Consider the following 26,880-nt stretch of genomic DNA (forward strand, 5'->3'; position numbering starts at 1 on the left):
ATACATTTTTTTGCAGCTTTAGCTTTTCCTTCAGGACCTATCTTTAGGCAAGCCTACTAATGAAGCTGTTCTTAACTATTTTAATTTGCATAGGCAACTCCTCTTAAAATGTAAGGATAGCTGAGCAAATGTTTTTTGGGGTGAAGTGCCATGCCTCATACTGACTTTTGTAAATTATTTGACTGATTCATTCCTGTATAGAGCTGTACCTAGAGTTCAAATTCAATTTGTTGACTGAAATGGTTTTGGAAATGGTATTTTTCACTTTAGATCTTGGGCAGAAGTTTTCTTTACAAATAGAGGTGCTGTTTCTTTCACCAGATGTGCCTCTTCTCCTGTATTAGACAACTCATCTACTTGCATATTTACTTTCTGGCTATGTTCAGTAAAAGGAGTTAAATTAGTGGTGCTATTTAAACCATTAAAATAATCCACCTTATTTTGGACTGAGTTAGGAGAAATTGCAATCTGCTGCAGAAACAGCAGATTTTACATGGGTTACCAATACTGTCCAAACAGATAGCCTTTCCTGCTAGGAGAGGAAGCAATGGAGCACTTGAACAATTCTTTGCAGCAGAGATGAACAGTAAATCCAGCTATTGATCAATGATAAACCTAATAAGAGCATAATAATAGTATAATCATGTCTTTAGATGGTAACACCTCTAACCCAAAAGTATGTCCCCAGCCTAAATAGCCACATATCATAAAAACAGTTGTTCTTGTAATTATTTTCAGTATGTTTTGGATTTCTTGTTAATACCTTGAAAGACATATTTAAGCACATTTAAAGAAAACAATGTTTGTAAAGTACTCTTTTCACTTATACACTCTAATTTTAATATTATGTGAGCTTTAAGACTGAAATTGTGTGGAATGGAAATGTACTTTGCTATTCAATACCCTTGGTAGTCATCCAAGCTTAACCAGATTACACTAATATATTTTTAGTGAGAGCTGAGACAAAATTCTACCATAGAAGCCTGAGCCTATATAAAGTTCACTTTGATTGGGATTTGATTGCAAAACTAAAAATGAGATTTTGTTCTTTTTGAAAGGTCATAAACTTGCATTCCATTTTAAACAACCCTGGAAAAGAATTCTGCATTCTTGCAGAAATGTGACGATGCTAGAATTGCATGTGGTTTTGTAACACCAAGCCCTATGAAAGCTTCTACTTCAAGTTTCATATGTACAAAAATGTATTTCTTTATCTGGGATTTTTCTGAATCAGATCACAGTGAGACTTTCAGGACACAGTTCTGCACATATTAAGCTGTAGCTATTTATTGCTAATTTCATTCTAACACAAACCTAAGGTAATTGCACTGCATCTATTAAATAATCTATTCATAATTGTTTCTATGTAGGAAAATTTTTCAAAATGTTAAATATTCTTCACACTTCACACAGAATACATTTCTATGCCCTCATTGTCTTCTGAACTCAGCCTAGACGTATCTAACCTGTGGGGGTAGAAATGGCTGAATTTTTTCGGTTTCACCTCATATTAAAGAGGATACTTTCATTTCAACCATGTGTCCAGTGTTTTTTTAATACATCATTTCTCAAATGATTCTATAAAGTAGAATTTAGGTATTATGAAAAGGATTTTTCAATGACTGTCTTAGCAATTAAATATTAGAAGTAATAATAGATTTAGTTATTCCTTTATTGGATTGGAATAAATGGTACTGGATTACATTAAGCAATGCATCCCATATGCACAGGATTATTTCTTCACCAGTTTTTTTAAAATATGTTTAAACTATGCTGAGAGCAGATTTGCATCTATTTTGCTATGTATCTAGCTCTACTTTTACCAAACAAAAAAGAAAAATCCAGTTTAAGAAATTTGAGAACTTAATTATGTTCTTGTTGTAGTGGTAGGTAGTTATTGTTAATTTAGAGTTACTTATTACATAAAGCCAGTCTGTACATAGATGCTTTACAGTGCCATAACTGTCATCACAGTATGATTTATTTATTTTTTTTTAATTGCCAAAGCAGTTCACCTTACGTGGCCTCTAGTTGTGATTAGTTAGGCTGCTATAGCTTAGTATTATTTTTTTTTAATATATATAGTCATTGACAGAGATGCTCTTAACTACAGAAGTATAATATAGCTGTTACAAATTTTTGTGTGCCAGCAAGTCTTAAAATGACTGACCTACACTCTTCTCAGTAGTTGATCTCTTTGTTGGGATGAGATGATATCTAACAGGAATAAACAGGAAAAGCAGTATATTTTTTAACTCCCCAAATGTTTTTAAATTCAAGACAGAAACTGGTGTTTTGTTATATTTTTTCTGACTGCCTCCGTTTGTTGGAGCTTTCAGTAATAAACACTATTTTTGCATAAATATATCCTGAAACAATAAAATCCTGAGTTCATGCTCCAATATTATGCTGAAGCACTGAGGAATCAGTGGTTTTCAGTTCAGCATGTTTCCCAAGTATAAGTTACTGTAAGAGATGTGAGCAACTGCCATGAAATAGTACAAAGTTGGAACTGGAAGGGGAATTGGAAGCCCTGTGTTTCCAGGCTTTTTCTTGGTTAGACATACTTTTGTATGACCTTAAGCAGATCACATTAACCGTGACTTTCCAAAGCATTTGCGCTCCTGAACTGACTGTATGTTGCTCAGTTGCAATTTCCTGTAAGATGAAAATGGTGCCTTAATAAGGTACAGACAATTAATTAATATAAAGTGCTATGAAATTCTCCAAGTGAAAGTATTACAGGCAGTGGGAAGTAGTATTAGAAAATAATAATATTATAAGTGAGTAATAATAATATAGTTACGTTTACCCTATGATGTTGCACTTTACCCTGAAGCAAGGTAAATCATAAGCTGCTTAGATTTTTGTATAATAGAGTGCAGAAGTTAAGGGTCTTTAGAACATTTCTGCAATATTAAAATGATTTTTCAGCCAGCATATTGGCTTCTTTAGTCTAGTCTAAGGCTTTAAAAAAATAAAACAACAAAAGCCCAAGTTATTATGTATTTAAATAGTTCTCTTTGCAGCATGAATTTCTTTCTGAGCTTCATATCTGCTTAAGTATCGTATCTGTTGATGTTCCTTATGCTACTAAGCAACATGAAACTACCAAATAAAAATGGGGGGAGAGCAGTAAGGCACTATAATTCTGATCATGTATCATGAGGTTAATTTTTCAGTTATGTTCGATATAGCTAATAGGAATATTTTGAGATTCAGAGTACACAGCGCTTCAATGTAATATATATTGTTTTCATTACATAAAGCAGTTCATATCTTCTAAAAATGTGCATTTAATTGCATAAAGACAGAAAAACAACACAAAAATTATTCAAATTACCTTCCAATTATATTTGATAAATCATGTTTAAATCCTTTTTACATTTGTGTAGCAATTATAACCTAACCACAGGATCTAACATCTTAGAGCTTCATCAAAATCAATCAAATCTCTTAGGCCAAAGCTGGAATGTTGTTCTGATGGAATTGCTCCCAAAGGCAATTTTGTTCTATTTAGGCACCAGCTTTGCAGCACATTCTGAATTCAATTATTTCTGGTAATATTTCCTGGGTAAGGTTTTGTTCTAGCAATGAGTCTAAGAAATTTCCACTATATAAAACAACTAATTAATTGCAAATAGGTTAAACTGACATAATTGTTTTCAAAAATATTACTAATACTTTGGTGATCAGAAAATGTAGGATTTCTTCTGTTACTTGGTTTCTAAGTGCATGTTATAGAAAACTACTGATAGTAAATTACAGATAGTAAATTAAACAGACACTCAATTATATTATGTGCAAACCTCAAAATATTTTGGAAAACCAAACTTTCCTTAGTTTCAAGTACAAATTTCTTATTAAGTTTCCAGTTTTCTCTGAAAGAGTATTTGTGCCTGATTCTTTGGTGAATGAAACGAGATAACCATCAGTTCTAGGAATAAACAGTATTTGTGATTTATGTTTTTAAATAAAACAAAAATCAATTAATTTGGACATATTTCATATATTACATATATGTTCATATAAATATTTCAATAACTCTAATATATTTTTTTTCTGGTTTATCACAAATGCCTAATATATGTGTTAAAAATCAGTTTATGGAACTGTTTCAAGATGGGATAGCTCTGGAATTTAAACTGGATAATGAACTATATGTCTACTCCTTGGTATATGCAAGACACAATGCTTGGTTGTCTGACATTCAGGCTGGTCTTGCCTTTATTTCAAAGCACTTGTAATCTTATGTATGCATGTAGATAAGCACAGGAAAGATAAGTTGAAAACACTTGTAAGGGATTTACAAAAACAATTACTCAATCTTCCTGAAAGAATTTTAATCTAAAAATTAAGATTATTAGAATGTTACTTAATACTTAAGTTTTGAAACAAGTTAAAAGAAAGATTAACCGTTCCCTCATCCCTTGTGCCATGATCCCAAATCCCAGCCTATTAGGATCATAGGCCAGGAAAGTGGCAATATTGCCATAGACTCCTACATCAGATAAGAGAGAAATTGGTTCCAACATCTTATGCGTAGCCCTATCCTTAATCTAGATAGACAGTTAAGGAACCTTGTGAATCAACAAATTGTGAATTCACCAAATGACCAGAATTTATATAACAGAGTCACTGCTTGCAAACTTGCATGAAATTTGAAGGGCAATATTTTTGGCATCAACTGGGTTTTGATGCCTCAAATTGCACGTTCAGTGTTGTATAGACTATGAGAGCTTTTCAAAACCAACAGATATTAGCTGTCACTTATAGCAAAATGCATTTTGATTCCTCAGCAGCTCTAAATAGCACATTTATTTTTTCTCAAACTCACCATCCAAAAGATCAGTTGTTCTGAAAAAATAACTACAAATGTTTTTTGTATAAATGTAGCTGTTCTTCCATTCTGTAATTTCCATAGAAATGCTTGCATTCCTTCATTCCCTGCTCTTGAGAACCCTAAGTAGAATGTCTATGTGAAGTTCTTAGTAAAAAGGCTATGACTTTTAAAATCAATTTTTCTTTCATGTAGGTAAAGGAGTTTGTTGTTGTTGTTATTTATTTTTTTAGTTTCTGATTAGAAATCCAACTATATCTGGGCTTTTCCAATATTTAATAAATGATTATTTTTAATATAGCAGTCTTAAAATTAAAGGGTTAATGCTTGCTATCTATGCATGAGTTTAGAGTTCAGTCAGGCCTACAAAAAGAGTTATTCCCTAGTTATAAAGGAAAATGGAGTAGGTTGTAATAAGATTTAGAACACAGATTCAATGAATCTTGCCTGGATTGTTATTATCAAAAATGTTTTTATATTACATTTTTAAGTCTGTAAATTAAGACTGAAGGTAAACAATTTTTGAATAGAAACACTAAGAGCTCCTCAGAGCTATGACAAATGGGAATTGACTGTGCTCTTTAAGGTTATTTCTAAGAGGCCAGCACTGTGACCAATATATTCAGAAAAAGAAAGAGATTGACAGTGGAACCAAAGAAGGAGCTAAAATTGTAGTATTTGTGAGACTACTTTACAATATGAGCCATAATTCAAATAGAATCAAAAACCAGCTATTTTTATTGGCTGCTGCTTCACTGTGTGAAAGCACACTGAAAAATAGTTAAGGAAATAGATTTAACCTGCAATCTAAAATGTTATATTTGCTCAGAAATAGGACAAGAATCTTCTTAATGAGGATTTGTTCTGTAAGATTTTTCAGGGATGGAGAAAAAAAAAAAAAACTAGAACTTTTTGCTTGTTTGTTTCAAATTTTAGGATGTTTAACATTCATCACTTCCTTAACATGATTGAATACTAAATGGATTAAGAAAAAATGTTTCCAGCTCCAATCAGCCTTGCTTCCCTGCAAACATTTTTAGGTAACCAGAAAGTATCTAGGTATTTCTTGCATGTGGCTTTGGAGAAAATGCAGAATTGTTCCTAAATATTTGGTTTTGCCAAGATTTTCCCAACACTTAAGTGACTACACTTCACAGCACTTTGATAGCTGCAAATATGCCGTTGTGACGATTTTTTTCACATCAATCCAACAAAGGCACTGCACTATTGCTTTATAATACTATTAGTCTTCTGCTCTGAAGGGCTCAGATTCCAAAATTTTGCCTTAACCTGTGTTTTGTTTCAAAAATGCTTTGGAATGATTATTAATGTCCTATTGGGTATGATATAAATGGCAGGAAGAGAACCAACAAAATCAAAGCAAGCACAAATTGGTCAAGACTTTAAAATTGGGTAAAAAATTCTAATGTTTTGCTTAGGCTCAGTACTTCCCCAAGGAAATAAAAGTTGCTGTAAGCTTAGTGTCCTTCATTGGTCACCTGTGGTCAAGGAGGAAAATGCGGTGGTGGTTGTTCTCCTCCTTTTCCTTCTTCTCTTCCTATTTTTTCTTCTCCTCCTGTTCCTCCTCCTCCTTCTTCTCTGAAATGAAGTCTGGGAAAACAGATAACATATAACTTTGAAATAAATTTTCTGTTGTAATTGCAGATTGGATTTGTGTATTGAATGGTAAATTACATGTACAATTTGTGATGGGTTTAGAAATACTGATTTGTCTTACTTTATTTTGCAGATGCTTCAGAAAGTTGCTGTCTCTTTACCACTGGTTCTGCCAAACAACTCAAGAAGTTACCTGCCTATTTTTTCATTAATCAAGCATAACATTATCTTGAACTAATTATTCCTCTCCATATGGCCTTCCTACTGGTGTCAGCTTATCTTCTGCTGACTCATACTCAGGGTGCTCCTGTTGAAAATGGGCCACTGTTGGAAACACTGAAGTCACAGGTAGGATTATTCAGCAATAAAAGCGAACACTATTCAGCACAGGTGAGACCTCCTGGCACAAGCCGACGAATACCTCAGACAATTATCATAGGAGTTCGTAAAGGAGGGACCAGGGCTTTGCTGGAAATGTTGGATATTCATCCTAATATTGTAGTGGCAGCTACAGAAGTTCACTTTTTTGACTGGGATGAAAATTATGTGAAAGGATTAGACTGGTATAGGAGTCTGATGCCATTTTCTTACGGAAATCAAATTACAATTGAGAAAACACCAGGCTATTTTACATCACCACAGGCTCCAGAAAGAATTCATGACATGAATAGCTCCATTAAGCTGCTGCTCATTCTAAGAGATCCCACTGAGAGAGTTATATCTGACTATACCCAAGTATATTACAACAGAGTAGAGAGCCACAAGCCTGTTCAGCTTTTTGAAGATATTGTTATTAAGAATGGAGCACTTAATACCAAATACAAGGCTATTCAGAGAAGTCTATATGATGTTCATATGGAAAAGTGGCTTAAACATTTCAATTTGAATCAGATTCACATAGTGGATGGCAATACTTTAATCAAGGACCCTCTTCCTGAATTACAAAAAGTTGAAAGATTTCTAAATCTTCCTTCCCGAATTATGTCTTCTAATTTTTATTTTAACCAAACTAAAGGATTCTATTGCATTCGAAGTGATGGAAGAGAGAGATGTTTACACGAATCCAAAGGGCGCCCCCATCCTCTTGTTAACAACACTGTTTTAGAGCAACTTTATTCTTACTTCAGAGAGCACAATGCAAAATTTTACAGAATGGTTAATCACTCTTTTGACTGGCATTAATGCATTTTGGAATCAATGTTTCTTAAAAAGGGCCTGAAACAAACTAGAGATTCATATTATGAGAATTTAACATACTGGTTATACAAAGGCAGAGAGAACTGTTTGCTTCATTGGAATAAGATATCCATTAACTCATAAAGTGGTAGCCTTTGTTTTGGGAAAAATAAGTTTCACATATTTGTATAATTACTCTGGGTCATATCGCAGAATCATATTTTGATCATTTTCCCATCATGCAAATATGTTAACTTGAGTGGACTTACTTCAGATATATCTGTTACAAGATTTGTGATGTTTTGGAAAAATGACTGCTTCTAACAGTGTAAAAAATGTATATATTTGAAATGGTATAATTCTAACTGTTCCACATTTTTAGTTCATAGTATTTTTCTATATCAGGTATGAGGCTAGTGGCACTGAGTTCTAGAATTTTTCATACAAGTTAAATTGTATGTTACAACAGGGGCATACATATTGGCTCTAGTAAATAATTCATCCTCTGTTAACATGTCAAAGTTCTTAATCTACTAATAATAAAAGGAATCTATTTCATCCTTGATTTTGAATAGGTGAACTAGAAGCTCCCCATCAGTATATCATTTGTATTAATCCACAGTCTTAGTATCTTGAGTTGGTAAAAATAAAAATAAAAATCTCCAAACAAAGGAAGAATATGAACGGTTTGAAGAAGCTTTAAGAAGTGAGAGATCTGAATGTAAAGAAATTAACCCAGGCAACCTCAGTTTACACTGTTACACTGTATACTAAAAAAAAAAATAAATTTTTGAATGCAAAAAATTTAATAACAGCAACTGTACAAATGTTTGATAAGTTATGTTTTGAATGGAAAAGACAGCTCTTCATCAATGCTACGATATTAATCACATTTGTATTCTGTGACTAGTTACTCTGTTTCTCACCTACCTTTGGTTTACATATCTCCATTTGCATAGTGAACCTCGTTAAAAAGGAAATGAAATTGATTTGCCTGCTCTTCGAATCATGGTGTATTCTTTGTCATTTCTAATGCAGGTCATGGGATGTGCTTAGTTAAAAGTAACATCTTTTTATATTTGTATATCTCAAACTGTGTTCATTTGCTAAGGATGACATACTCAGTTTATATATAAAAATGACATCCATATATACTCCTGCATTAGGAATTTTTCTTTTTATTACCTTTTGTTTGACAATATTGTGCTAGTCTGCTCTCCTTCTTCATGTTAACCATTTTATTATAGATCAATACCAAAGAAGAAAATCAACTTGAAATGTTAAATGGAGTGCCAAATAGAACTATACAGAAATACAAGCAGATATCCTTGTTTGAAATTGTACCTTGCAATCCAGAAATCCTGGTGCACCCCATTGAAGAAGCATTCTTCAGGTGCATTACTCTTTAAGCTTCTCAGGACTGGTGAGCTGTAGTGTGGGCCCACTCTAAGTATCTCAGCATCAGATTCCACATAATCCTGTTGAAGATCCAGAATCATTTTGTTCTTCTGTTTAAGCCACTGTGCAGCCCACAGGATATGTTCCCAATGTTGGATTCAGTCTTCCACTTCATGGGCTAAAAGGTATGGATCTATCCCCGCTATGGATCTAGCACCACTACTTTTTAGGTTTCTGATCGTTTTATTAGGGGGTTACTTAAATGGTAGAAGTCTCCTTCCACTGAAACTGGACAGAATCAAACCAAGCTGATTTACATGGAAAGAGCTTTCATGAAATATTTCTTCAAGAACTGTAAAATGTTAAAAATAGTACAGCGAATTTTATTCTTTAGTACAGCGAATTTTATTCTTCTGCTACTTGTATATTTGACATAAATTTTTGTTAATTTTTCATTACAATATAATTAACCTTTGAAATTATCTTTCTGAAATATGATTATTAAGCAAATTTATGGTTTCCACAGATAAAAAAAAATGTTATTGATTTCTTCCACTTTTTCTGAGGTTGTGGCTTCTTAATCACTAATATTGATCAGGTCTGGGCACTACTCAGAAGTACAAAGTTGATCAGAATCAGGTGTGGAAATCTGAATTAATTTCTTTCAAATTAGCCAAGGACCAGGATGTTCACACTGGTCTTATACCACTTCTACAAGGGCAGGGGATAGGTGAACTGTAATAATTACATTTGCATAATCCCTTATTTGTCATTTGTCATATTAAAGCTTAACTCAGGAAAAAGATCTGGACAATTCTGAATCAGCAGGGTGATTTTATATTGGACCAGCACTTTGTGTTTTGTGGCCACAACATTTTTATCTGATAATAAAATCCAGATTCCCTTCCTCCAGATCAATCTCAGTCTTGGAAAAAAATCCAGTCCACTGAAATTAATACAGAAATACAGGACTGAGGGTAGCAGCATACCAGTAGTTTATATCATAGATTGTAGTTTTTCTTTCAGCATCTCTGTCTGTTTCTTACATGTTCCAACACTTGCTATATTTTTCATGTTTTGCTTCTTTACAATGACTATTCCTTTTAAAAGTATTGAATAAGGTTGGGTTTTGTCCTTTTTTTTTTTTTTTTTTTTTTTTTTTTTTAATGAATCTAATTTCCAATCAATGTGTACTTTAACAAAGATTTCAGGTAGTTGCTAGTAAATGAAGACTTCACATATCTGTATATCACATTCACTTTCATAGACTAATGTCTTTCTATATTTATACTTGCAGGCATCAAGTCTTTCTCTTCTCTGAAGTTTACAGCTAATCTTTAAGCAAGTTGAATACAGAAACACCAGTTGGCAGAAGCTGTATACATCTTTGAAAATGCAGGTCTCTTTCTGGAATTTACATTTCAAGGAGTGCTGATCTGTATGGATTAATGATGCATATATCTACTTGATTTATTAGCACTCTTCAGTTCTGCTCAGCATTGTTGGGAAGGACACAGCTGGTGGAATGAATTCGATGATCACTTTAAAGTTTACTAATACCAGAAGACATGTATTACACATAATATAATTTTGGTGGGGGGTTGGCTATTTTGTTTTGTTTTACATAAATCAAGATTCTTGTCTGAAGTTTTTGATAAATGATCTACACAGATGCAACTTAACCTGCATAACAGAATTCAGTGAATATAGTAGACTATTATTTAGCATTAAAAACTGCTCCAATCAAAATTATCCATTTTGTGATATGAAGAACATATCTCATGCAGGCCTGGCCTCTATTCTTATTTTTGAAAGATAACCCTCCTTCTCTCATCCTCTCAGGACAGGGATCAAATCCACTTAATAGAATATCCACTGAGCTATACTTAAAAATAAAATGCTGAAATTATTTTCTACATAAAATTACTCAATTTTTGGTGTATGGAATTAAAAGCTGGTTAAATTTTGTAAAGAACTGCATGCTCACCGTAACTTTGAATGAATTATTAACCAGATAGTTCTCAATTTAAAAAATGACAAACATATCTTAAGAGTTTCCATAATTAGTAATAAACCATAAACTATTCTTCAACAAAACGGTCATCAAAGGACTTACATCTCATGCTTGGAAGGCTATTGGAGAAATAAGTTTCATGTGGGAAGGTTGCTTAAAGAGACCATGCAGTTGCTTCAAAGGTTCTTTAGAGTATCTGAAACAAGATAGATAGTCGTATATGTAAAACCACTGCAGAGATTAGGATGAATTGAGTGGCTCTTTGACATTGCATTCCACAAATATTAAGCCTTAATGTTAAATTCTTTTCCTCTTTTAGCTTAAATGCCATAATTAGGGTTGCTTTAATCGACTATAACTGAGACTAGCAACTATCAAGCAACTGCAGCCATTAGGGTTAGTTAACTATGCAGGGTTAGTTAAGCCCTTGTCACATTGTGAAGCACACAACCTGTTGTAAATTCCTAGATTAGTCTAACCTTAATTGTTTTTCTTTTTGTTGTTTTAACTCCTGCATACTCTAAACAAAAAAAGGTGAGAAACTTAAGAGTTTTTTTTTCCTCTCAAAAAAAAAAAAATAGTATTACTTGTTGAAAGAAATCAGAAAGAAATCACTCCCCTGGCAAAATTTGACTAGAAAGAGGACTACTGTTTTTATTTATTTATTTATTTTATCTATATCTATTTATTTTATTATATTTACATACGTAATTTATATTTATATTTATTTATTTTATCTATATCTATTCATTTTATTTATTTATTTATTTATTTATTTTATTAAGGCCCTGTGTTGAAAGTCTTCACTTTCACTGCATAGCACAATTACAATTCTTCTTAAGGAATTTCTTTCCTCCGAAAGCAGGGACATTTTTAAAATATCCATAGGCAGTATTTTTAAGAACTTTAGAGAGAACGTAGACTCTTTATAGTACACATCACTGAACACTGCTACACGAAATCAACACTTTCAACATCCCTTTGTTAAAAAGTCAATAGATAATCTTATAAAATGTATTGAAGAAAGATTAGATTGAATACTGTAGGGAAGCACATCTGGATACAGAGTTTTCAGTCTTCACATGTTTCAAAGAACATCAAAAAGAAATGCAAAAGTTTAGTTGCTTGCAGCAAGTTTAATTGCTTATTGCTTTTGTCAATTATACAAAATTTGAATATCATCATAATCTTTATTATTTCTTGTTTATGTGGTCAAAACCAAAAGTTTTTATTTTTCTTTATAGAAGCATGGTTAAAAAAAAAAGAGAGCAAGCCCCAGAATAATTTACAGTAAGAGTTAAAATGACATTTCCTTGTAGAGAAAATAAATTTAAATTATTTAATTAAGGATTATGCTCCTATAGACTGTTATTTTTTATACTTGTGGATTTGATCCTTCAGTTCTGTAAAGAGTTTGAATATTATCATAGAAACAAATAGACACATTGGAATTTAAATTGATAATAATTTGCCTAGCACATTAATCATTAGCAATGGTTAGCAACTAATATTTAGTTACTGGAAAAACAATTCCCACTTCAGTTGTTTCCTGCTTTAATGTGACTAACTACATTGTTTTGCTATTTCATAAAACAAAATTAAAAGTTAAAATCAATGGTGAATAAAGACTTTGTAGTACCATTCTGTGATCATAAAGGAACTGTCCTTTTTTAAGGTTAATTAACAGGGACATGAGCTTACCACAATACCTGAAAGCATTTTGGAAACCAAGATACAAGTGGAACTGCAAAGCATGAACATATGTTGAAGTTGAAGCTGCAAGTTAGGGAAAATACAACAGTTTAAAAATAGGCTGAAATAAATCATACTTTCCCAGTAAAATAGATGTTATATAATATATGTAATATGGCTTTTGTGCTAATACATGTAACTAATACTACGAAGTCTATTTTTTGATGCAAAATGGTCTTACACTTTTACATTATATGTTCTTTTATTTCCATTACAAAAACAAACAAACAAACAAAAACTATAACTATTTAATGAAAAACATCTTAATGTAAACATTTTACCAGTGGTACAGAGCTTTTCTGTCAAGGGATATTTCTTTGCTTTTATATTGTTTCCTCCGAGATAAAAAGGTGGTTTGAGTCATACTGCAATAAAAAGAGCAGAGTTATCATACCAGAAGCAACAATACTATTTCTATTTGTTACATTTCCTAATGGCAAACAATTTTGTATTTTGTATAACTGGTACAAATAATCTTTTTATATTTTCTCTTTCTCTTTCCTCATTAGATAATACAACTGTGTTATCATTTTTCTTATTCTGAAGAATGTTACTTTAAACTCTTACATTGTTAATCTAAAGCACTGATCAAAGGGCAAATTTGATTAAATAAAAGGGCAGTAATATAAGCATGGATAACTAAGAATCCTTTTGCCACTTGGACTGGCTATGATTTTTTTTTTTTTTAATTATTATTGTTTAACTCTTCAGATGTGAACATTTTGATCCATTGTACATTTTCTATATAAAAATATTTATATATATATACACATATTGGAATGTACCATCCAAACATTCAACATGAAAAAATAAGACAGTGACAAATACAAAGTAATAAAACATACAATGAAGGTCCTCTTCTGCTAAATATTTGTTTGCATAATATGGCACAGTTCTCAATGAAAATTATGACTGAGCTGATAATGATACACAGAAGACTAAGTAACAGGCTACTCCAGGGATTTGTGTAGTTATTGTACATCCCTGAATTAATTTTCAATCATTATGGTATTAAGGGTGTATGTGAATATACATTTTCAAAACACTGTATTTCATCTTACTGGAGAATACCATGATATTGTGGGACAGGTTCAACACATTATAGCTAGCCTTGGGTCAAATGTTGCAGCAAATGGAAACTTTGGAACCTAAGGAAAATTGGATGAGAACAGTTTTCTGCACTGCAATAAAAGTGCAGAGTTATCATACTAGAATCAAAAATACTATTTCTACTTGTAATGTTCCCCACCAGCAAACAATTTTGTATTTTGTATAACTGATAACAGTTTAGTGTTAATGCATTTTTTTTTGTTTGGTTTGGTTTTGTTATCCTTTCTTGAAAATTAGTAGCATAGATGCACAGGTTTTGTTGTTGATTCGAGAAGCATTGTCAGCCTGAAATGCTGTTCAACTATCATAAGAAGATTGAAGATACCTCTTCTATATTCTGCTAAGACACAAATCCACAACTGAAAGACAAGTGACACAGAAGGAACACTAAACTGCAGGGGGTGCATTGCTGCCTTGAGTGAAGAAAGATTAAAAGCTCATAAACAACATATGCTATAGTTAACCATACACATGCATCATACACAGCTTGCAAAATACACTGTCTAAAACAAAAACATGCAGAATCTACAACTATGCACTCAAGTGATCCTGCTGAAGGCAAGCTGAACTATAGGCAGGAAAGAGTGATTCCTTCATCCAGCAAACAGACATCAGATAGTCTTTTTCCAGTGTACGTATGGAAAGCAGTTAGATGCTTCCACCCTCCTACACCCCCCCCCCCCCACACACACACACACCTGCAGGACAGATCTTTGCAAAATTTCACTAACTTTGGAAACCCCATTTCGTTTCATTTCATTTCATTTCATTTTCTTGCTTAGTTGTCCATTATTTTTTTCCAAAAATGCAGTTGTCACAGCTGGGAATTATTCTAGACAGTAACAGATACAGCCACTCAGAAAAGCATGAATGAAATATACTAATCAAGTTTTCTGTAGATGCTAGATACAATAAACTATAAAATACAGAAGTGCATTATTTTCCTAGACTCCTTTCTGCTTGACTGCTTTTTATCCATCTAGTATTGCATACAGTTAAATACTTGTATGACTCCCTATCCTGATTACCTGTGTGTTATGATGAAGGGGAACAGAATTATGTTACTTCACATTAATATTAAAGCTCAGGTATGTTTATTTTACACAAGCACATCTTCATTATCAGTCACCCACTATCTTTGACTTTCTTCTTTTTCTATACAGCCTATGTGTGTTGGTTGTTTTTTGGTTTGATTTAGTTTCCATTTATGAAATAATTCTGGCTTTTCTCATTCGTGGAATACATAGTTTTGATCCTAAGTTGATTCTTCTTTATTTGAGAAAAGCAAAAGCTGAAACATATTCCATGGCTTTCAAAAACTAATGTTTTGTCTCCCACGTGTTAGGATGTCAGAGAATCAGACTAGAAACTTGCAAGGAATTAAGAAAAAATAGCTAATCCTAACATAAATAACAAGCATAATGATTAAGAATATTTTTTGGAGGATAGGAAAAAATACTCAACTTCCACTTTAGAAAAAATATTTACTTGATATTTATCAGATGCATTGATTCATGTGCTCCTCTAATGTGAAGTGGCTCTGATTTAAGTCAGAACTACTATAAAACTACTCTAATTTGTAGCTGAGGATCTACAAATTAGAGTAGTTTTATAGTAGTGTATGTGCAGAGAATGCTACTTCAGTCTTGGGTTGCTGATAAGCCAGATGAAATAACCTTACGTTCTGAAACATAAATACTCTTATCACTTAACACATACATTTTCTTATCAGCTAATGTGGAAATTAAGCATTTGATAGCAATGCTAATATAGAAACTGTTTCTCAGTTTGATTTTTCTATAGAAATACTACTCAGTTAGTAAATGGCAAGCAATAAACTGCATTCTCTCACTTCATATATAAATGAGTGTATTTACTGCAAGGAGAGAAGGAGGAAAAATTCCTTTATTTGCATCACTGGCCTCATTCTGTCAACATATCACCCAGATTGCTGGATACACACAGAGATGCATTCTGGCAATGCTAGGAAGGGACCTGCATTTCCTGCTGTCTATTTCAACTTATTAGGAATAGGATGATGCTTCTGGCACATCTAATATAAATTAATATTGGATTAATTCAATTCAAAAAGGCATCAGGAAAACACATTGCATTTTCATTCATCACAGACTTGATCCCAATATTTTTAAAAAGGAATACCACATTAATTATGTTTATGCCTATAATTGCCTAAAGCTGTTCCAAATGACAGAATATATTCTAACACTTTCCAACATGGCTCCAGTGCTGGTTAAGCCACCAGTTCATAAAATAAATATGTAACATTTTCAGCACTAACTGTAACACAAAAAAAAATATTTTAATTAATTTAGAAAGTTTTTTATCTGAACTACTGAAAGGTTGTTTGTTTGTTTGTTTGTTTTTATTGCTACAGATTCAAAGTTGTGTTTGCTGACCATTTCTTTTTTTGTTTATTGATAATCATTTATATGTAATAGTGTTTTTTGTTGTTGTTTGTTTGTTTGTTTTCTGAATACCAAGAAATGCCAGCGGAGCAGTATTTTTTAAATGGTAATGGATTAGCAAGTGCCTAACTTTACATAGTTGACTTAAGCATAATACTGTTTGAAAAGTTTAATAAGGTTATATATAACCAATTTGCACATATTATAGTCTACAACAGAAAAATTTGAATAAACTTCTAAATTACCTTATTAATAGGAAGATGAAAATAAAGAAAACAAACAGGACTGATACTGTAGCCTTTGACCAGATAAAACTCTCACTAACAGACATGCTTGAACTGAGTTGGCGATCTGGACCATAAATTTGAATGTGCTTGATTTTGATATTTTATTCACATTACCTGTGTCTTCTGTGGGACCTCAGATATGTTCTCATATCCTTCTCAAGGTAAGTAAACCTGTCAGAATTTCACTGGATGTGAGGATCAGAGTTACTAATCTTGTTAAGACAACTAGATGAAATGCAAATATTATCTGTATTACTATACAGATAATTTTATCTGTATAGTAATACAGATAAAATTACTATAATTTTATCTATAACTATTAACTATAACTATAAATTACTATACAGATAATTTTAGGAAAAAATTCCATGTTTAATAGCTTGCCCTCTGTACATTTCACAAGTGAGGAGCATGAAAATCTTACTTGTCTGACGTATTTAATGTCTTATTTAAAATAAGCAATAAGCAAGCATATTTGCCTCTTAAATATTCTCAAAAACACTGAAAGCTGAAAAGCCAACTTGATTTTTTTAAGGTTCATGACTCTTTAGTAAGAATTACAACATTACAGTGGTCTTTCTTCCTCAGTCCATTACTTTAAATCACAGCTACTAACAATGAAATAATTACAGCTAGAATGTTTCTGCATAAGGCTTTCTGGTTACACATAGAAAGTAAATTTTAAATATACTCTGGAAGTATATGTGTAACTCTGGAAGGCAAACATTCCACACACCCAGCACTCCAGACAAGACACCACACACTCTTAGCTTATCCTGTTCCAAAAAGACATCAGCCCCCAAATCTCTCTCTCCTGACCGTCAAGACTGAAATGGAATACAGGGCATCAGAAGCTCAAACATGCACTTAGGATGCAATCATCTTGTGCCTTTAAATATTAACTTGAAAAATTTTCAACAGGCTAACAGGCAGCTGAGATGGATACCAAAACATTGTGAACAGTCACACTCCCTTCTGCTAATCAACCCTTGCAACGATATCCAGCTGCAGGCAACAGATCATTTATGCTTTTTGCCTGATGTATGGCATGTACTTTTTTAATCTGCCTGCCATTTCACAAAGATTTGCATTGTGATTACTCTCATTTTCATCAACACTGGCCTCAGGTCCTTGAATTACAGCCAATGGTCAATACTAGCACATGCTCTGCATAGCCTGCCTGGCCTGCATGAAAACTGCCTCATCACAATTCAAAGGCATAGAGTAATAACACTTTCTTCAGGCCTTCTGACTGAACCAAACATAATAAACTATTAATGCGGGAATACTTTCTTAGTTAATCTCGTGTCTTCTTATCATGTATTTCAGTCATATAAATGGAAAACAATCACATCTTCTTTACTTGCAACTGGATATAGACATACACCAGATGTATGGCCCAGATGATGGCCCAGGCCATCTTGTTCTCAGACTCTTGATAAGTCAGAATGCGCTTTACACTTAGACGTAGGAATGAAAGCAGGCTCTCGTGAGACACAACACTATGCGAGAACATGCAAGAAAATAACTAAGTTCAACAGTATGCTGGCACCATCTGCTGTCCCAGGTGTCTTAGAAAAAAATAAGCCATTCCCAAAGAACAGTAAGATTGAAAGAAAAATCATATGTTTCTTTAAACTATTTGGTTTGAATTTACCTTCCATTTTTAAGTCTTCATGGTGTTCTAGGGTCATATATCCAGGCTTTTCTCTACAACCAGGAATGCATATTCTTTAATTAAAAAATAATAAGCCAACATACTTTACTTATATATTCACAAGTTGCCAGTAGCTGAAACTTTGGGGGAAAAAGAGCAATTACTCTGAGACTTGCACTTCAAACGTGGGAACTGGCAAAGCTGGAGAGAGCTCCTCCTCTTTCTAGCTAATTACTTGAAAAACTATCTGGATCTTCATGAGTATCAGAGAAAAATGATGCAACACAGGGGCCGACCTCTACTCATCAGGTTCTCATTCAATTTTATAATAAGTGGGATAATTCAAAGTCAGATTCCTCTGCTAATTTGAATTTGTCTTGTGGTAGTCACTTATAATGTTGTATACCTACTTTTTCATTTTAACCTAGGAAATATTTTTAAATAATAATCAGGGACATATTCATTTTATTATTCTTTTTTTTTTTTTTCCTTATAATAAAAAAATGCTATTTAAAAAGATTTGTGCAATGCTTTTTAAACAGAAACTCTATATTTCAATCTCTGCCACATTGGACACAGATTATTCATATTTTGTGCGTATTCTGATATTACTTAGCCATAAAGCTTTTCTAGGTATTTGTGCAAGAAATGAGTTAAATTATGTTAGAACTAAATTCGCATTTCAATACTTCCAGGCATGCTACCTATTAGAATGAAGCATAAGTTACTTCATTTAATAAAAGTCTGACTTGATAGGCGATGCAGGTGTGTTTTCTTGATGAATTATATTTACAAATTTGTAAATCATTTATAGATGGGAATGACACCAAATTTGCATTTATTAGCACTCATTAACAAATGGATGTTGTTGTTAGTTTGTTTTTAGTGGAAGGAAGCAGCAATTTCATAACGTTTTAGTTTATCCTCAACCAAATACCTGTACTCTGGCTCTTTATAAATGAATTGCAATGTGAAATGATCTTCTTTTCTTCAGAAATCAGCAGTGTATGCTGGCAGACGTTATCCTCTCCTCCATCCAACTCATATCTATTTCAGTTTATCCTATCTCAATCACTGTTATTAAATCACTGAAGAGAAACTAAATTTTCAAAGCTTTTTAAAAAAGGAAGGAGCGTTTTTCTCTTCAAAACTCCAGGCTTACAAGCCAGCTGTTAATTTACTGTGACTTCCTTCAGCAGCAGTTATATTGAATGCATGTTTAACCAAGGAAAATATTGCCATCATTACAGCAAAAGGGAAAGGCAAGCAATATTGGGACAAGTTTTTTATGTGATGCTACAAAATTTAAAAACAAACAAAAAACACCACTCCCTTCACACACAATGCCTCTATTGATGTGTATCCTTTACATATGTAATGCTGTTCCTGTTAGCAGTGCTGATACTTTTAGTATCCTTTAAATACGTAATGAAGCACCTACCCATACATAATCACAAAGATTGTATTATTCCCTAGGCTGTTCCCTGAAATGTGTAGACAGGGCAAAGCTATAGGCAAAGCTTCTCCAGGGGATAGGTATTATGTTCTCTGTAGCGGTATACTTAGGTCTGATAATCCTTTAGAGAAAAATGGAACAGAAGATGGATTCTCTTCCAAAATTCTTAAATAAGCCCAGATCTTTCTACAATGTCTCTCTATAATGACAAAAATAAAAATACTGGGAAAGGCTGAGAAGGGAGAAAGAAAGAAGACGTTCCCAATGCAAGCATTCAACTGGACTAAGTAAAATTTCAAACCACACATTAAAATTCAACATTATAAGTATTCCTGTCATGTATAGTTTATATAAAAACTATACTTTTTTAGTTTTCATGAAACTCATATTTCATCTAGAAAGAGTTAAAATTTATTGCACTAAGATGCAGATTTACTTAGATGCTAAGGAAAAATGGACAAATGTTAAATAGTACTTCATTTTAAATGAGAAAAGAAAAGGTGAATTAAACATTAAAGAAAAAATTGACCTATTGTATGAGAACATTAGACAAAATTAAGCATAGTACTGTTTCTTATGTACTTTATTTAAATATATTACTTAAATGTATTGAATCTCATCCATTACTCTGTTATTTTTAAATGTATTGGATTTTTTTTTCCCTCTCAAAATTAATCTGTGCACTATTTGAATATACACTGCTAGGCAAACAGAATACTCCTGGGTTTAGAAATATTCTGCATTGTAAGGATTATCTCTCAATTACACTTACTTCATACAATGTGGTTCTAATGATAAGAAATAACAATGTGAACATTAACAATGAAGCATGTTGAATCAGATGTTAAGCTGATAAAATAATTTTTTGGACAACCTAAATCCATAGTGAATCCATAGTCAATGTTCTTGTGTTTTAAAGATACATCTTAGCTAAGTGTCACCCATTTAATTAGAATGACTAGCAGTCTGAGCTGACTGTTACAATTACATTTATTTCTGCCATAGCAATAGGGGTTTTTTTTTGTTTTTTTTTTTTTTTGTTTTGTTTTTTTTTTTCTCCCCAGCAGGTACTTGCATATGCTTGCTGTGGGAAAGCAAAAGAAAAAAAAATGCATCAACATTATTTTTATTTGAAGAAGTGCTAGCTAACCGTGTGTTTTTGACTAATGCCGTTTTAATCAAAAATACCTGATTTATTCAAGTAATTTTGTGTCAGTGTATTACCTTTACTTGTCAGTGTCAAACACAAATACAGGATTTTCTGGGTGGCAGAAAAGAATATAGAATTAAATATGAATGTTTTAGTGAATGCAAGAGCATTTATTTCCAAATAAGTATTTTTAAAATTGTTAATTCTACTTAAGTATAAAAAAAATGGTACTGGCTGTAGGCTCTGTAGATTTTTCAGATGTATCTATTTAAAATGCAAATATGTGTATATTTGAATGTCAGGATCTATGCCTAGGAAAAAAAAAAATCTTTATATGTTCAAACTCCTCATTATTTTTTCAAAAGATTCCTGGGGATTCTTTCGCTCAGATTACCTTTCAATTTTTAATTTACTTTATTAAAAATCTCAATAAACATCTTATCGCAAACTTCTCTATCTGGATTTAATTAACATATCAGAAGATAATTTATCAGTTTCATCTCATATATTGCTTCTCATACACCAGTTTATCATTCCTCTGCTTTTGTTCTCCTTTCTATGAACTAAGAAAATCTTATCTCATTTCAAATTTCTATTAATTCAGTGCATGTAAAGTTTAATTATTTGAAGTCATCTAAAAGCATTAATTAGCTAAATTTACATATGCCCAGTTTTTTAACTTTTTTGCTTAATAGATGAATAGAACTTTAAATCACTGAAGTATAAAAAGGGTTAAATGTAAGATTCATCAATGCTAGCAAAATCTTGCCATAACAGCTCAACAGTTTATGCAGTTAGGAACCTTATAGCTCTAACATAGTTAACAATGTTGACATAGGAAGACTTCTGTTTTGTGTGCAGTCTTGAACAAGTCACTTAAACCCCCATGAATCCCTGAGCTTTGATCAGAAGAATGGAATTGTGCCCTAAGGAAAGACTCACATTCCAGTACGCATAAGATATACATAGTCTGGAACAACTCCACTTTGCCCCCTTCTTAGAAAATGCAATGTTCCTGTTTCATGGAAAGGTAGTGAGGATGAATTGTTCATAATTATAAGGCAATCAGCCACACATAAAATTAAAGTAGACAGATAAGTAACTGTGCATGTCTAAATAGATATAATCAATATGGTATTAAAAATGCTATTGGTAGCTGGTTATCTGCCTCCATTAGTTCCCTCCAGTTTGTCATCTGCATCTATATTCAGGCAAAATCCATAGTAAGAATTACACCTACACTTTTTCTGAGCTTCCTTTCTGAGTTAGGATGACGCAAAAGAGCTACTACTTAAACAAAATTCAGTCTTAAGGCAGCTAACCACCAACATACTCTTCTGCACAATGGTTTTAGCAGATTCATTCCAAAATAGTCCCATTGTAAAACTTCATAACATCGGACAGACTACTGATTGCATAAATATCTAATGAAACCCATCACTGAGGGTAATAAAAGCCTTATGGCTCTGTAATAGAACTATTGCTGGAGTGAATGTAGAACTATTTACAGAACAAAGATGCCAGATAGGAGTAGTCTCATTTCACAAGACTGCAACTGTAAAAGAATAAAAGACAGCTGTGAGCAACTGTGAACAATGACCAAGATGAGATTCATCTCACCTAACTTTAGATGCTTATGTTGTAGCAACCTGCATGTGAGTTTACTGTCTAGATTTTTTCAATAAGAAGTAATATACAGCATGGTAAGAAATATCCAATTCTGGAACACAGTTCACCTGACCTATTTTAGACATCTGTTTAAAATAACACAAATTATGCTACAGACATATCTAGTTCCAGTCTTTTTTCAAGACTGAAAATCTTCCTGTTTCCCTTAAACGGAGCTCATAATAAGTGAACAAAGATCTCCACAAGATGAAAACATACAAGTATCTTTCAGCTGTCGCAAGTCTTTGCTTTAAATCTTACAGTGCTATTTTGAAAACTAGGCAAAGGGAATCCAGTTCTCTGTCTGTCTCTCTCGCTCTTTTTTTTTTTTTTTTTTTTTTTTTGTAGAGTACAGATTTGGCATAACAGCTAAATGATCTTGAAAGTACAACCGTTGCTCAAACTCTTGAAAGAATTTCCCCCCATGTTTTTATATAGCATTAATAGAACATTTGGGCCAAACTAACAAAACTGTTTATATCAACATAGTAACATAGTTGTGTGAGGAATAAATGCAAGAGACATTTTCTTGTGAACTTTGCAGCTATTTCAAGGAAAAAGGAGACTAGGCATTTCTTGAAAAAGCTTCTTAAAGAAGATCATGCATGACCTCAGGGAGAAAAAAAATAAATAAATAATAAAATGTTTGCAGATGACTGAAAAAAAATAGGAACATAGATGAGACAAGTTCACTGAAAGTTAATCATTCTCATAAAATCAGAGTTTATATACCTTTTAGACAAATTTTGTGGCATCAGGATGACATCAAGTGGTCACTCAAGTCAGTTGCTCTGTGCTTGCTGAAAACAGTCTTTAAGGTATCTCCTTAATGAGCTATTCTGACTATTTAAAAATAATTACATTACTAGCAACTGACTCTATTTTAAATTTGATTTTTGTGTAAAGTCTTAATGTCAAGCCTTGCAACGCTTGTCTCCTCAAGCTTGCCTCCTTAAGCTTCTCTCCAGAAATCATAAACATAGACACCTACCAACTCTCAAAATAACTTTTTCATCTAATATCTTTTATTTAGGAAATCACAATTTTTTATTATTTTATATATTTAACTGTCTTATTAAACTGTATATACTGGAATAATTAGTCTTTGCTGGTAACACTTTTGCTGGGAGGAGAGAAATTAATGTAATACCTTCTATATAATAAGGCAGATCTGCCTATATATAAGGCAGAACATTTATTGCTGAAAGGTTTCATGGTTTAATATTATTGACAAACATACATCTGTGACTTCTGATAAGTCTATACAGTATTAAGTCTATAAAAATGTTAAAACCAGTTTAGAACTAGTTATTGGATAAAACACCCGTTGTCCTTATTAATAGTATCTCACTGAGGTATGTATTTATCAAAATTTATAGAAGGTACTTTGTAAATATGAGAATGACTTTGTTTATTTTATTTTATTAAATAAAAATCTGCTAATGTGTTATCACCTAGGAACCCAAAGTTTGCTCAGGGTTTGTTTATCTTTTGAGGGTCAGATCCTTACCTGAAGGAAATTCACAGTTTCACTGACTTAGCTGTAACCAAATCAAGTTTCATGAGCTATAGACTAGAATCAGCAGGAAACATGCTACTTACATAACTGCAGGGTATGCCATGATGATAACAAACAACTCTATAATTCTCTGATGTACAGTGCTATTATAACTTCAGGTATAATAAACAACAAAGGTGGAATAAGGAAAACTAAAAAGTATTTAAATCCATTTCTGGTCCTGCTGACATACATGGAACATGATATTAAAATTAAAAGAAGATGGAAAAACAACTAAATATAATATGTGGTTGTATTAGATTCATTAAAATAATCCTTGCTTTTAGAATGTAGCAATCAAGAATGCTTAAGCTGTTGCCTACTCAACTGCAGACAAATGAAAATCTTTGGGAATAGAGTAATACCAGATTCAAGCTTTTCATTGACATTTTCCTTTCAGCACCACTCACTACCACCATAGCTACATGTTATGTCCCTACCTAGTTTTAACTCCAGCTGGACTTGACCTTAGAGATCTCACACTCCAAGCAGTGCTTTTATTGCATCTTTGACTCCTATTTTTGTTTCCTTTACATATATGACATATATGCCCTCTGTCGTTTTCTCTCTCTCTTTTTTTTTTTTTGTAATGCGTATTAAGAGCTTGAACTAGATGACCCCCAAATGTCTCTTCAAAAATTCTGTGATTCCTACTTTCAGTAAGTGTAATTTCTAAACTGATATTGTTACATTAAAGCAATACATGGGGGGGGGGGGGGGAAAGTGTGCAATTTACTAATCAGAATACAGTGAATATCAGTTTTGGAAGCCACAAGAGACCACTTCTGTTTAGTGGGTATTTATCTCAGAAATAAAATTATTTTGACAAAAATTTTGGTACTTATACTGAACTGTCAGCATTTAAATGAAAAGATTTTATTTGAAGAACCATTACTGCTGATTTTTAATATCTTAAGAAAGAGAAAGATGATAATACCAGAACTCATATGTTGACTACTGGCTGGTATCATCTTATGTTGCACATAGAGGTTTTAATAGTTATAAGGACAGGGAAAAAGATATATTTTCCATATCATGGGAAAGCAAGCAGACAAAACCACTTCATTTTGCCGGTGTTAAATTCTCTACTCCTTTTATGATTTATTAAATCATAATAATTTGCACCTGTTCAAATAGTATGCATTTTTTTTTTTTTTGCCAAACTAGGTGGTTTTCATTTAACACTTAATTTCACCTTGCACATGTGTAAATGAATACACAAGGTGCAAATCAGTGGAGAATTAGATTTCCAGAATATTAAGTCTCGTAATCTCTTAATACAGTTGTCATAGAATGAAAGTTCTTTAGAAGCAGTTCCTAAGAGTACAAGTACACATGAAGATGTGTGCAAACTTAGTTCTTCAGAGGACAAAGATTTGGTCTAACCTAGGGATGGGAACTTGATTGGAGGTATCTCCAGATAAATGTCTGGAAATAGCTATTCCCAGCTGTCTCCAACTCTACCACATGGATGCCCTTGGGAAACTTGGCAGCAGAACCAACGTACAGCAGAGTTTATGAGCCTAAACTTCTTTGTAGGCTTTGTCTCCAGATTTGAAGAAATTAAATATTATTACAGGCAAAAATGTTTTGATTCAGAGATTTTTTTTAACATAATTTATTGCTAATTAAAACAAAATGCTAATGACTGACTCAGGTAGTGGGAAAAAGAAAATGCACTTATTGGAACATCTTTCTTTGACTTTTACATAACGTAAAAGAGTCAGTGTTTATAGTAAAAGAATACTTACATCAGTATACAAGTAACCTCTAGCATGAAGACAGTAAAAGATACTAAAAAGATACTGTACTTCTCTTTCTGGACAGCATAAACCACATACACAGACCATATATGCACTATCCATCACAAGCAAATAAAAATTCATTGTGGGAGTAGGTCATGGACTATAACTGTTCATGCTATTGTGACGGTAAAAATGCAGTATTGTCACACCATAATATTTTCTACAGCTCCTCTGGTATTAACATGCATCTATGGTGATAATTTCTACATAAATGGTAATCCAGACTGGATATGTCTTCAGAATTACTATTTGCAGTATCAGACCTGTGACAGCATGGAATTCAGTGGCTGAATATATAGTGCAGAGCTCTTTATGAACACTATTAAGGGAAACAAAAAAAAATAAAGTGTAACATATTACTCAAAGTGAGTAGAGATATGAAACAGGCCACTAGTGTGAACCTTAAAACTTAAAAAGATTATGGTAAAGAGAAAATAAAACCAAAGACCTTGTGGAGACAGATGGTAAGTTTATAATATTTAAATATAGGGATACTTTATAATATTTAAATAAATAAAAAATAATCAAAACAAAATTATCTCATTCTCAAAGTCAATTGCAGTGTAAACGCAAATCAGAATAACAGCACAGGTTCTGTGCCTCTGACACCCAGCTTTCTGTATACAAAGAACTTTGTTCATACGTGTTTAATAGCAAACACAAATGAACCTCTCCTTGTCTGTCTTTCATTCTCACTAATCTCTCGCTGTTCCAACTTACAAGGTCTAAGCTATCCTAACTTTTTTTTTCTATTTTTCTTTTTTTTTTTTTTTTAACTAATGATAGCAAACAAAATAGCAAAACATATATTTTTCTTTCTTTCTTTCTTTTAAAATGCAAACCTGGGAGTCTGCTGATCTGGCAGACCTTTCTGAGCTCTCACATCTTTAATTTTAACATTGAAAGGCTAATCAAGTTGCATTTTGAAACTCTGTGAAATGTTACTTCCTGCTGCTAGGTTCAGTT

General features: G+C 32.7%; 1 protein-coding gene and 1 long non-coding RNA gene across 12 annotated transcripts in view; one reads left to right on the forward strand and one right to left on the reverse strand.

Moving 5' to 3' along the window:
• The window catches only part of LOC101804190 (heparan sulfate glucosamine 3-O-sulfotransferase 1), a 55,217-nt gene extending 41,569 nt beyond the window's left edge, over positions 1-13,648 (forward strand). For all 5 annotated transcript variants that reach the window (XM_072039665.1, XM_038181545.2, XM_027460299.3 and 2 more), the window contains 2 exons: positions 6,591-9,216; positions 10,329-13,648. In XM_072039665.1, the coding sequence (XP_071895766.1) occupies positions 6,710-7,639 (930 nt within the window). In that variant the 5' untranslated portion in view covers positions 6,591-6,709 and the 3' untranslated portion in view covers positions 7,640-9,216; positions 10,329-13,648. The remainder of the gene's footprint in view (positions 1-6,590; positions 9,217-10,328) is intronic.
• The window catches only part of LOC106015128 (uncharacterized), a 77,520-nt gene that overhangs the window by 16,288 nt on the left and 34,352 nt on the right, over positions 1-26,880 (reverse strand). For 5 of the 7 annotated variants that reach the window (XR_011810076.1, XR_011810075.1, XR_011810073.1 and 2 more), the window contains 5 exons: positions 13,079-13,162; positions 12,755-12,821; positions 11,148-11,241; positions 8,978-9,111; positions 1,654-6,451 (listed from right to left, as the gene is read on the reverse strand). This is a non-coding gene — a long non-coding RNA (uncharacterized lncRNA). Of the gene's footprint in view, positions 1-1,653; positions 6,452-8,977; positions 9,112-11,147; positions 11,242-12,746; positions 12,822-13,078; positions 13,163-26,880 lie in introns of those variants that run through there. The other 2 variants (XR_011810074.1, XR_011810077.1) reach the window with 2 other exon arrangements.

Source organism: Anas platyrhynchos, chromosome 6 (assembly GCF_047663525.1).
Source record: "Anas platyrhynchos isolate ZD024472 breed Pekin duck chromosome 6, IASCAAS_PekinDuck_T2T, whole genome shotgun sequence".
NCBI classification, from domain to species: domain Eukaryota; kingdom Metazoa; phylum Chordata; class Aves; order Anseriformes; family Anatidae; genus Anas; species Anas platyrhynchos.